Here is a 13,432-nt window from a genome sequence, read left to right as displayed (position 1 = left end):
ATTCCTAAGCCGTTTGAATGAAATTCGAGCACAGTCAAAATGTCCGCATGATTGCTAAGCCTTTTCAATGAAATTTGAACAGACAAATTGTTAGCATGATTGCTAAACCGTTTGAATGAATTTCAAGCACAGACAAAATGTCCGCATGATTCCTAAGCCTTTTGATGTTGTTGTTGTGGGGTTTAACGCCATTTTTCAGCACGCGATAGGCTATACATGGCGGCCAGTATTAATGGTGGAGGAAGAACCAGGGAAAACCCCGGAAAGAACCACCGACCCACGAGAAGCTGCTGGCAAGCTTTCTCACAGATCCACATTGGCTGAATCCGAGACTCGAACCGCCGCAGACAGAGGTGAGATGGCAGTGATCCGTAACGGAGAGCGCTTTAGACCACTCGGCCACTCGGCTCCCCCATCCCAAGCCTTTGGAATGAATTTCGAGCACAGTCAAAATGCCCGCATGATTGCTAAGCCCTTTGAATGAAATTCGAGCACAGACAAAATGTCCACATGATTGCTAAGCCCTTTGAATGAAATTCGAGCACAGTCAAAATGTTCGCATGATTGCTAAGCCCTTTGAATAAAATTCGAGCACAGTCAAAATGTCCACATGATTGCTAAACCCTTTGAATGAAATTCGAGCACAGTCAAAATGTCCGCATGATTGCTAAACCCTTTGAATGAAATTCGAGCACAGTCAAAATGTCCGCATGATTGCTAAGCCCTTTGAATGAAATTCGAGCACAGTCAAAATGTCCACATGATTGCTAAGCCCTTTGAATTAAATTCGGGCACATTCGATATGTCCGCATGATTGATCACATGTATCTGCTTTTCAATACTGAATACTTGGATTTTTCCGTAATTTATTTCTCGAGTGCATAATACAATATATAGTGGACAACGTGTATACATTTGAATCTCCATCGATATTACAATTGCCACTAAGTATTTAAAATATTACGGATATGGAATGCATTGTGACGGTATACAACTATAGCTATAGTGAAATGCATAGTGACGGTATAGAGCTATACTGGAATGCATAGTGACTTTATAGAGCTCTACTGGAAAGCACAGCGACTGTATACGGCTATACTTGAATGCATAGTGACTGTATAGAGCTCTACTGGAATGCATAGTGACTTCATAGAGCTCTACTGAGAAATAATAAAGACTATAGAGCTCTACTAGAATTCATAGTGTATGCATACAGCTGTACTACTAATAAGGAAACTTGTTTTTATTTTTTATATATTTCTATAAAAAAAAATGTAATGTTGCAAATTATTTTGTATATATCTAAAACAATATATTTCTCTTGCATTTTCATATCCAGAGCAGACGCAAAGAAAGTTAATAGATTTCTAAAAAGATGTTCTTGAAATGGACAGTATGTGTAATAGCTCTCAGCTCTTAACTTCTGACTGTCGACTTTTTCAAGGATTAAGTAAAAGATGAGAACAATTAAGTTTGGTAAATCGTAACTAATAAGGCATATCTATATATAAGTATCTTTCTACGTTTCAAACGGTTTTGAAATGTCTATGATCAGTATTTAAAAAATCGATTTTTTAATGTATGCATGCCATTTCTACATTATTTTTTTAGACCGAAAGCAGTAAATCTACTCTATGACTCGTAGCTTACAGATCGTAAGCATTAAATCTACTCTATGACTCGTAGCTTACAGACCGTAAGCAGACAAAACATCTTGACTCGTATTTGTTGTTGTAACCTTAGTGCTGTGTCACATAAATTTGCTACGTCATCTGCAGGCGTTGACCGTCGGGGATACCATCTCCCTAGACAATTATTCTGCAACAAAGACGCTTATCATGTATACATAATGAAAATTAGCAATATACACATTCCTGGCTGATGCCTAATTCACCGATTAAAAAAGAAAATACTTTATTAATGCGCACACTAGATCTTCATATAGTTGACTAAGCCTGAAAGATTAGCGGTAGCTTCCGTCTTAATCATTTAGTGTGAAGGCTACTCTAGAATTTATTCTTGTCGGATAGTCTTGAAAGCTTTCAAAGCATCAGTAGATTAATAGTAAAGCAAAACCTCGGCCTTCTGATATACTGTTGTAACATTTATTAAAATGTAGAAATATTGTTTCAGTAACATTGCTATCCTCTCTCCACTGAATATGGCGTTTAATCATCATTAAACTAAAGATGTTAACCATGACATCGATACAATATAGTCTGCTATAATTCACAGACTCAATTTTAAGGTTGCTTTTGTGGATTGACCATTACATCGATAAAATATAGTCTGCTATAATTCGCAGACTCAGTTTTAAGGTTGCTCTTGTGGATTGACCATTACATCGATAAAATATAGTCTGCTATAATTTGCAGACTCAGTTTTAAGGTTGCTTTTGTGGATCGGACAAATTATACTTACACCCAAAACTATAAGAATACACCTTTATTGAAAATTTACTCAACAATTATATTGCTTCTGATAATGTGCATTTGAAGAACTCTGATCTGGTACCATTACGACTACTTGTCAAGTCTCTTAACGTCACTGCAAGAGGCGAGTTAATAAATCACCATCCTTGATATGTATTCAATAGTTTTTAATTCTAAATTCTGTACATCTGTGGCATTGCCATTAATTTATTTTAAAACTAAAACATTTAAGCCAGTGCTGCATGGATATAGCATACACAGTATTTAGTTTGAAGTAATTTATACCACGTTTGAAAAATAGATCGGATCACGTGTTAAATTTAAAAAAAAAAACTATTTTCTTTAATTTTCCCATACCTTTTGTTTTACTTAGAATTATTAATCATTTCGAACTTCATCCTGACTTCTTTATATTGTTTTAAAACTGTCGACGTATTTAATGTATTCAAATATTCTAAGTTGGTCAGTTTTCATCCCTTGCTTTCATCACATTTCCTATAGCACCACACCCTTTATTTTGCTTTTAATCTCGGGAAAACGCTTAGTCTTTTGCATTGTATGCATTCTTAAATAGTTAATAATGCGATGTAATAAACAACCTGATGACAAAAAATGACATGCCGGATTTTAAATATTTTCTTTGTGAAGTAAAGAAATTAGCCACTTGCAAAAATTGTTTTGTATTTTAAAAATATAATAGCTCCGTCGATTTTAAAAATGCTTAATTCAGCATGTAACCAAATAACTTGATCAACAGTTTAATTTGCTTTCTTCCTTGCTTGCTTGAATACGATTCATGTCTACTGGCATGTGATGAATACTGATGCTTCCCAGTATCATCCCTGTAAAAAAAACAAAAAAAAAAAAACATCAACCCATTTTCTAGTTTCATTACTTTCACATTCTATGCTTTAGGTTTACGTTAAAGCTTTCAACTTCCACTGCCTTTCTGAACACGTTGAAAGGTTTCCATGTTTCCTCTCCAAGCAAACATCCTTAACTTTTCTTTGGCATTTTTTCCTTCATATTGCAATACTTTCCTTTAGATTTTCCTTCTTTTAAGAGTTCTTTATTGATACGTATTTTGTGCTCCTTTTTCACTTCCTCAGCCCAAACATATTTAAAGCGAGATCTAGCATCCTCAAGTTCTTTTATATCCAGTATTTGTTTTCAAGTACTTGCATGTCATTAATATCTGCTTGCTACTGGTTGTCTGCGCGACGAACAAAAAAAAGAAAGAAGAAAAAACAAAAACAAAAACACCAACTGTTAGAATGTCAAGCTTTCTTCGGTTTACATTTTTAATAATCACTGTAGATTGACTTTGTGAAGCTTACGAGGTCGTCAATTAGCAGTTTAAAATTAGCAGAGTATAAATATTATATTAAAAACTTAATTCGTTCCTCATACCGTACTATTCTAACCACCTTGCCGTCAGAAGTGATTATCTTTAAATTGATCCTCTTATCATTACATGTAAGCAGTATAACTGCATCTTTTTGCTAAAGGATTGTACCATTTTACATGTAAGCAGTATAACTGCATCTTTTTGCTAAAGGATTGTACCATTTTATTTTTTGCTTTTCTAATAAATGGATCAATGTTTATTCATTAGCGTGTTATTTTGTAAGACAAGTAGTTTCGTGCACACTTTTATTCCATCTTTACCTGTAAGCAAGTATGCAATATAATTTATGCCGAGATATTTGAATTCGACCGCATCATCTTTAATATAAATTAACTTCTGTAGTTTTCTTTTCAGTACGAGGTCATTAAGTTGTTACGTCTCAAATTGTTGTTGTTGTTATAGGGTTTAACGCCATTTTCAGCACAAGATAGGCTATACATGGTGGTTAGTACTAATGGTGGAGGCAGAACCCTGGAAAACCCCGGAAAGAACCACCGACCCACAAAATGGTTGTTGTTGTTGGATGGTTTAACGCCATTTTTCAACACACGATAGGCTATACATGGCGGCCAGTATTAATGGTGGAGGAAGAACCAGGGAAAACCCCGGAAAGAACCACCGACCCACTATAAGCTACTGGCAAGCTTTCTCACATACCCACATTGGCTGAATCCGAGACTCGAACCCACGCAGACAGAGGTGAGATGGCAATGATCCGTAACATAGAACGCTTTAGACTACTCGGCCACTCGGGAACCCCCACAAAAAGGTACCGGCAAGCTTTCTCGCATACCCACAATGACCTAGCCCAAGACTCGAACCCACGCAGACAGAGGTGAGATGGCAGTAATCCGTAACGGTGAGAGATTTAGACCACTCAGCCACTCGGAGCCCCCATACGTCTCAAGTAAAAAATAAGGTAGAATCCAGCCAGCATTCAAGTTTCTAAAATACAAATTTATTTCCATAAAATATAAAATCAAAGTGAAAGAATTAAAAACAACTTACAGCGTATAATTGTTCCTAAACTATCCTAAATTGTACTACCAATATCACACTAATCCGGAAACTGCCCAAAGGTATTCCGAATGAAAGTTATATTGTGCTGACGTGCTTACGTAAAAGCACCACTTAAGAATTTTAGTTCTAAATTAAAAAGGTAATCAAGTTAAAGTAGAATATCACTAAATTCCTTGAAAGTTTCACATGACCCAACAGAATTATTTAAATATTCAAGTCCTTGAAAAAATTCAAATAATCCAATAGATATTAACTGTTTAAATTAAGTGCATTCTACTCTGCTATTCCAACTAACAATTATAAATCTCTCTCTCTCTCTCTCTCTCAAAGTTAGCACAAACTTTAAAACAATAGACTTGGTGCTTGGAGCCAACTAGCAATTAGGGCGTGCAAGTTTCATCTACGGGATAAATGCACAAATAGTTTCACGTGTTATTTTTGTGACCTTCAATCAAACTAAATGCGTGGCGTACTTGACCGCAATAGTTTTGGACTTAAACTATGTAATCAGCCTTGACTTATGAATGAGAACTCTACAATTAGTGTACATGTATTTTACTGTAGTACCAGTCAGCCTCTGGATTAAAGAATTTGAAATATAAATGTCATTAATCCAAATATAGTTACCCTTTCAAAGATAATCAGTAGAAATGTCAAAAACGTGATTCTCCTAGCTGACTCTTTACCGTAAGAACTTTATTCCTTCAGTTCGATTTCGACCCTTCCAAAGAATCTTGAATATGCGACTCTATTTCAACGGTTTTCATTTGATATCGATCTTCTTTATTGAAGGTATATCTTATCATCGCCCTCAGCTTAGTGGATTTCATTGATTTGTCCTACCAATGAATACACTGTATAAAATTATGTATATTTTTCAGGTCTGGATTGTATACCACACCGAACCGCTATCCAAGATATGGGGAAACCTGCAAGTCTTTAATGGGGTCTTCAACTGGACCCAGACCTACCGGCGCGATTCAGACATTTTTAACCCATACGGAGAGTTTAGACCAGCTACCAACGAAGAAGCAGAATCTGTAACTAAGCAGCTTGTCTCAAAACGTTATTTCCGGGAAAAAAATAACTCCGCTTTAATTATCAACAGCTATTGCAATGACAATGCAAGGAGGTTTAGAAATGTGGATATGTTAAGTAAATACATTAACGTAGATCAATATGGCGGATGTGGACGCGGTTGTCCTGGCAACAAGGATTCGTGTGAAAAGCTTCATCCATCTTACAAGTTTTACCTCGCATTTGAGAATAGTTACTGTCGGGATTACATCACAGAAAAATATTGGAGACGCCCGACATACCACCAAATTCCAATAGTAGCATGGAGACAGGATTACAGTGGCTTAGTCGTTCCAAAGTCTTACATAAATGTGTTTGATTTTCCGGATATAGATGCTGCGGGGAGGTATATAGCAGAGGTAGATAGAAACGAAACCCTGTTTAACAGTTATTTTGAGTGGATGAAGCAGTACAAAATAGCTGGTAAATGTGATCTCTGTAGGACTTGTGAAGCTCTCCATACTAAGAAGATACCACACCAGGTGTATACGAATTTTGAAGGGTGGCTGACAGACGACACGTGTCAAAAAGCAACGGTAAGAAAAGCCACATCCAGTTTAATATGCGACGCGAAGATGCCGAGTCTATACAGTGCATTTATGTACGCAACGAGCCTGCTTATTATTTGGTTTAGGTGTGAAATGCATTATATATTTAAAAAAATACAAAAAAGCCACAAAACAAAACACCAGCGACATTATTTTCTTTGATTATTCTGCTTAGTACCGGTTATTTAACCTCGTGCAATGAGAGTCTCCCGTAGAACTTGAAGTCTAGCAAGCCTGAATGCGCGTGGCTACCGGTTAGAAAATCTGAACCTGAAGTCCGAAATCAAGTTTCCAAAGCAGGACTGGTGTAAGATTATATCTAAGACAAAAATCCGAAATCAAGTGTCCAAGACTGGGCTGGTGTAAGATTATATCTAAGACAAAAATCCGAAATCAAGTGTCCAAGGCAGGGCTGGTGTTAGATTATAGCCAAGACAAAATTCCGAAATCAAGTGTCTAAGGCTGGGCTGGTGTAAGATTATATCTAAGACAAAAATCCGAAATCAAGTGTCCAAGGCTGGGCTGGTGTAAGATTATATCTAAGACAAAAGTCCGAAATCAAGTGTCTAAGGCTGGGCTGGTGTAAGATTATATCTAAGACAAAAATCCGAAATCAAGTGTCCTAGGCAGGGCTGGTGTAAGATTATAGCCAAGACAAAAGTCCGAAATCAAGTGTCCAAGGCAGGGCTGATGTAAGATTATAACTAAGACAAAAGTCCGAAATCAAGAGTCCAAGGCTGGGCTAGTTTAAGATTATAACTAAGACAAAAGTCCGAGATCAAGTGTCTAAGGCAGGGCTGGTGTAAGAGTCCGAAAGCAGGTGTCCAAGGCAGGGCCGGTGTAAGAGTCCGAAGTCCGAAATCAAGAGTCCAAGGCAGGGCTGGTGTAAGATGGTGTAAGATTATAACTAAGACAAAAGCAATTGCGTGAATGACATTTTTATTTATAATGTAAAAGAAAAAATTATTAAATCTAAGACCAAACTCAAGCTCGTAAGTTTCAATAATTGATTTATCGGAATGATGCGTACTAAATTAAACAACTGACATAAGGAAAATGTTATTGTTAACAACTTGAACGAATAATAACAAGCAACCTAAATTAGGAATCAACAATAATTATAGAATAGAAGTTAAATAAGATTTTACTTATGGATCTATCACCATCGGCGATCAAACTTTAGCCTTCTTGATCGTGGCAGACCTGTTAGTCACGGAGCTTCAGTCCCTTAACAAGAGACAACCACAATCCTCATTCGAGCCAACATCAGCGACAGCTGCACAACTTGTTTTAAAACGAACCGCCCAGTATACGTTTCTGCATGAAATATAACAGCTCTACGTCCGAAATCACATCACCTAACTCACACATCATCAAGACGCATTCTCAAACCTCCGTTCCAAATTCAGATAGATGGTCACAGATAGACTCATCCTAATAAAGACGGACTAAATCATAAACATCCAAGCACAGCCAGACAGACAGCAGAACATATAATGACTAAAGTTTAGCCACGTAGTATATGTGACACGGTCATGTACGAATGCAATGTATATTACTCATGCGAGTACGTTAAGTTGACTATTAAGTACTAAATCACTTCAATGAAACTACAGTACAGGATTATCATAACAATAACCAGGTTCGTATGTGAGTGTATATCCAACAATTATCATCTTAGAAAACTTTTCTATGGTACAATCCACAGCTAGAGAGCATGAGTCGATCGTTTTTCTCGCTAAAAGCACATTGTCCATGCAGCATGGGGTGTACCTAACTTAGTGTTTTGAAACATCGTAATATGTAAATAAACCAATCTCGGGTAACGCTGTACGCGAAAGCAAAATCCCGAGCACATTTGGTTCGTCTATTCTGTGACAGCAGACCCCCAAATAGCTCTTTTTGATAGTTTTGCCTGTATACGTGTATTCTGTCTGGAAAACTTGCTTTAGTGTCAGTTATTCAGGCAACATTTTTCGACTACAAAATTCTTCAAATATTCTGAGTTGTTAGACGACTGGATTTTAATGATACTTTTACCATCTTGGTAGACAAATCAGTATATAAAATCTCATTCGGAAATTTCAAGTTCTGCGAAATCCACATACGAATAATTCGATATAATAGACTCGTTCGGGTTATTATTACACCGCCAACGTATTAAGGTTGAATAGTATAGGTCTATAAGAATGAAAAAATAATTATAATACTGATCAGATTATACTATTTTATGCCATCACCACGTTCCACAAAATATATTTCTGTATCCGCCACGTATTTCCAAATCTAATGATTTTGTGCGTTAATTTGGTCATCGATGAGCTGACTACACCAAAAATATTGTTACAGCGACGGAAGCGTTGATCCTTTAAGCAAATTTGTCGTTAATTTTAACAACTGGTACACAACTATTACTGACATTAACACCGACCAGTCAGTTGTTAAAATCCTAAATTAATATGATGCAGATATGATTTACAACATGGCAAGTATGTTGTGATCTTGAAAATACATTATTAATATTTCTCTTGAACGAATTATAACGTTGATATGATGTTTCATTGAGAAACAAAAACAAAGGATAACAAATTTGATGACATGTTGATAAATTAGAATGAAAATGGTATTGATTTGACATCCAGCAAGTGGTCATTGGTCGCCATGGTGACTTCTAGAATATCTTTGTATCAAACTTGTGAATAACGCATGGATACATTGACATGGGCTTTGCCTAAAAGACTTCGTTTGATATATAGAGACCCCTAATAATGAAAATGCGCTCATCTGACATTCAACATAGCCGCCATAGCTGTTATCGTGAACATTTCATCCTCGCCATTCTCCTAAATTGGTGGTCATGTTGGCATAGGACGTTTATTTAAAAAAATAAAACTTCTTATGACATGTAGTGTTAAATGAAAATAGTGCTGATCTGACGACGACATGTTCGTTATCGAACGAATGATTATACTGACGTATTGCTTTTACTAAAGGACATTATATGACATGTAAATAGTCCTGAATGAAACTGGATGAATATACTGACATGATTTTTCACTAAAAGTGTTCTTATGACTTGTAAATGGTTTTAAATGAATATAGTGTCAATGTTACTTAAACTAAAACATGCATGAAAAGTTTCACGAGAGAGAGAGAGAGAGAGAGAGAGAGAGAGATTATCTCTTGTAAGATTGATACATTTTGTATTTTATATTTTTCATCCAACAGCTGGTGCGTGTGCTCCATGAGACTGTGGACAGATTTCTTTTTGACGGCACCTTCAGGTAATTTAGAAAGAAATGACTAGACACCAGACTGTATTCTTTATAGACTGAGTTCAAAAAATGACACCAGACTGTATGCATTCTAGATCGAGTAAAAAAGCTACCTCTGTCAATTACACATATTCCGCGCTCAAGTCAGGTGGATGCTTAGTCCAGACTGATTGTACTCTGCTTTTCGTAGAAGACGGGGATGGGGTGTTGGTGATTAAATTGGATATATATGTCTGTCCATCGTTTTGTCCAGCTGTATCCGTCACTTTAATTTCCGCACAACATCTGCAATTATTGTTGCACTTAAACCAAATTTGGCATGATTAATAATAATGGGTCTATAGCTGAATTTGATTTTTTTTAGTTTTCTACGTCATCATTTAGTCGAGTTATAGACACTGAATTTCAGACGTTTTTGTTGTCTGTGCCGCATGGTAACCGCATTTTTGTGTGAATGGATTTCAGAAAACAATTGATACACAGATTGATGTTAATAATGCCATGGGTGAGTTTGCTTATCAGTTTTGTATCTCATTTAGTGGAGTTATAGCCCCTGAATTTAGAACCCGTTCTCTTTCATTTTTGCTTAAGAATTATCTGATTGGTATTGGAGATCAATAAAATATGCAGCATGATGTTGATGAGACCCAGCTTTTGATTGTCAGCGATCTATATTATCTTTGTGCCGAGTTAGAGATCCTGATTATGAAACCCATCCATTTCGTATTATTCAATTGCATCATCCGAGTTATGTAACTTTAGTTTAATTCAGTAGACAACGTGACATTGATCCCTTGTCTGAGATAAGTTTTTAATGTTGCTTAGTTACATTTTATTAGGCCAAATCATCGTTGATCAGAGTTCTGACCCCTAACTGTATGGTAAACTTTCTTTCTAACGCAATATCTCGCATAATTCTCATTAAATTTTAAACGAATTCAGTATGCAGTTATATTTAGTGACAACTTGGCTAAAATTGATTTTCAAAGTTTTCGTCATTGTTTAGCATAGCTATGAACCCAAACTTTTCAGTCCATTGACTATTGTTTCCAGACTGCCCTAATTATTATCGGATTTGAAGAAAATTGTATAGTTTGATGTTAGTTGAACTCGAATGGAGTTGTGTGTCAGTTTTCTAGTGTCAGTTTTCTATTTCTTCATTTTCTTCCACTTTCTTTACATGACGTAGGACCTACGTACTATAGTTTTAGCACACTACCTACCTGAGTTTAGACCTCACCTGTGTTAATTTGTTAATGTTCTACGTCATCACCTAATGGAGTTAATTGGTCATGGAATATTAGACAACCCGTTTTTGTTCCTGTGTGTTAACTCAGTGACCTGTGGAAGTCTTTACAGATTTGGACCAAATGTGGGATTTAACTTTAAATTGATCAGACCTAAGTTGAGATAGATTGTCCGTGTACTTAGATGAGACAGATTGTCCGTGTACTTAGCTGAGATAGATTGTCCATGTACTTAGCTGAGATAGATTGTCCGTGTACTTAGTTGAGATAGATTGCCTGTGTACTTAGATGAGATGGATTGTCCTTGTACTTAGCTAAGATAGATTGTCCGTGTACTTAGCTGAGATAGATTGCCTGTGTACTTAGTTGAGATAGATTGACCGTGTACTTAGTTGAGATAAATTGCCTGTGTACAATATCAGCATCATTTAATGAAGTTTTAGCCCTAATTACTGAACGAAACAAAAAGTGGGGAACGCTAATGCTCGGAATATAATTGTTTCTTTCATGTTATTCCTCACAAACCTTGATGATGTAGCTGTTTATGATAAGTTATTTTTTATTTAAGCCGGGTTAATTTCTATGTAATCTATATAGCATAGTATAGAAAAGTATAATTATAAAGCTAAACACACAATTAATATAATATTAAAGAATCTGAAACAGCACAATTTCACAATCATTAGAAAAAGACAAAACCCAAGTAATACTATTTTTTGGTGATGACGATGTCAACAAACCATATAATATTGTCTTCCAATTTGTTAGAACCATATTTAGCGTGTTATATGTGGGAACGCTAGAATTACAATTTGTTAAAAACATACACATCATAGGTATATTATTTGGGAACGCTAGCACTGTGTAACTGACGTAAAATAGCATAGCAACACTCGTATTGAATAGCAAGTACTAATGAAATTTACAAATTGTAATAATACATCTTACTGTAAAAATGTCAATCATTTTCTTATTTAAGTTCTTGTCATATTACTCAACGCATTAGAAGCCGCATACTTTTATATCAACTGGACAATATTGACTACATTTTGCAATAAATTTACTAACCTAAATCAAATATATTATTTAATTATTCTTTCTTTAACAGATTACTTTAACAGAAGCGTACAGCCTTGCTGTGGTGAATTAAAATAGCTTTGAGACCATGTGGATGCATTCAACATCACGCAAATGTAGGCGATATGCTCATACAATCGAATACCTTGGACCACATGCCAAGAACAAGGTAGATGTACCTTTCCGCGTGCAGGGAAAGGGACTCTTGCGCGGTGTTAAATTTATTTCTTCTCGAATGGATCTTGATCAAATAAAAATGCATCATTTTGAAATTGTTTTGATTTCGAATATTTGCTATTTTTGTGAATAATACATACAACTTAATTGTGTGTATATGATTAAATTGACTCCTTTTGCGTGTGGCTTTACCAAAGTTGGTTGTTTATTTATGTAATTAAGAGTGTCTACCAATGTTGGTTGTTTATGTATGTAATTAAGAATGTCTACCAACGTACTTAGCTCAAAGCTAAGTATCAAGCTTCAAAGTTATTAATAAGCTATACAGTTTACTAAATCAACAACAGGATGTTTGTTTGATTGAATAATTGATAGCCTTTTTTATATCTCTGTCAACTTTCTCTTATATGAGACTTTACCTCATTTGATTTTAAAACTGTGTGCACATTTACTTTAATATGCCTGTTTTAAAATGTTTACACTATTTTTATAGACATAAAAAATAATTTTATGGTTAGATGTGTCTTCAAATTGATATATTGCATGTTTTTTCTGTCTTTAGACACTGATATGTAGCATAAAGGTCTCACGATAATAATGATTTGGAAAAATGGGAACCAGCCTACAAATAGGTGAAGCTAAAAATGTAGTGTATACACGGGTTTGGCTGACCAGATTCGTAATGTAAGTAAGAGTTTAGTAATATGTTGAGAGCTTTTGCTAGCATTGTCTAAATATAGAAGGGACATTGTTTTATTGATAAAATTTCAGTCTCTTGACAGACTTTTGTTAGGAAGATTCGTTACTGAAGTCAGCACCTGACTCTTGGGTGCGGTATTGGAAGCACATGTTTCAAACACATGTAGATTCAGAAACTGACTCAGCTCATATGATTTTCAGTAAACATAAGCTGTCATAAAGAATGATCATGAGCATTAAGAAATTTAAAGTTATTGACTTTTAATATTACATTTGCATAGGTTAACTATGGGAACTGAATTAGTACCATGAACCATAAAAAACTCACAGGCTACTCTTTCTCCGGGAGAGTCATGGAGTTTACGAGAGACTTGCTTTTAACTCCCATCACACACCACACGATATTTGTATGGACACTTTGATATGTAAAACATCTATATTCCTTCAGAAAATAAATAACTCCATTTCACAA

At 35.6% G+C, this 13,432-nt stretch overlaps 1 protein-coding gene across 2 annotated transcripts in view; it reads left to right on the top strand.

Annotated features, from left to right (window-relative positions):
- Positions 1-13,432, top strand: part of LOC149804203 (alpha-(1,3)-fucosyltransferase fut-5-like) — a 43,986-nt gene extending 30,554 nt beyond the window's left edge. The window contains exons 2-4 of one of the 2 annotated variants that reach the window (XM_089937890.1): positions 5,742-6,473; positions 9,714-9,769; positions 12,116-13,432. In XM_089937890.1, coding sequence (XP_089794016.1) covers positions 5,742-6,473; positions 9,714-9,769; positions 12,116-12,125 — 798 coding nt within the window. In that variant the 3' untranslated portion in view covers positions 12,126-13,432. The remainder of the gene's footprint in view (positions 1-5,741; positions 6,474-9,713; positions 9,770-12,115) is intronic. The other variant, XM_089937891.1, reaches the window with a different exon arrangement.

The sequence above is a fragment of the Sinohyriopsis cumingii genome, chromosome 2 (assembly GCF_028554795.1).
Source record: "Sinohyriopsis cumingii isolate HCF-2022 chromosome 2, ASM2855479v2, whole genome shotgun sequence".
NCBI lineage: Eukaryota > Metazoa > Mollusca > Bivalvia > Unionida > Unionidae > Sinohyriopsis > Sinohyriopsis cumingii.
Note: the sequence above shows the minus strand (reverse complement) of the source record. Positions and strands in the feature narration are given on the sequence as shown.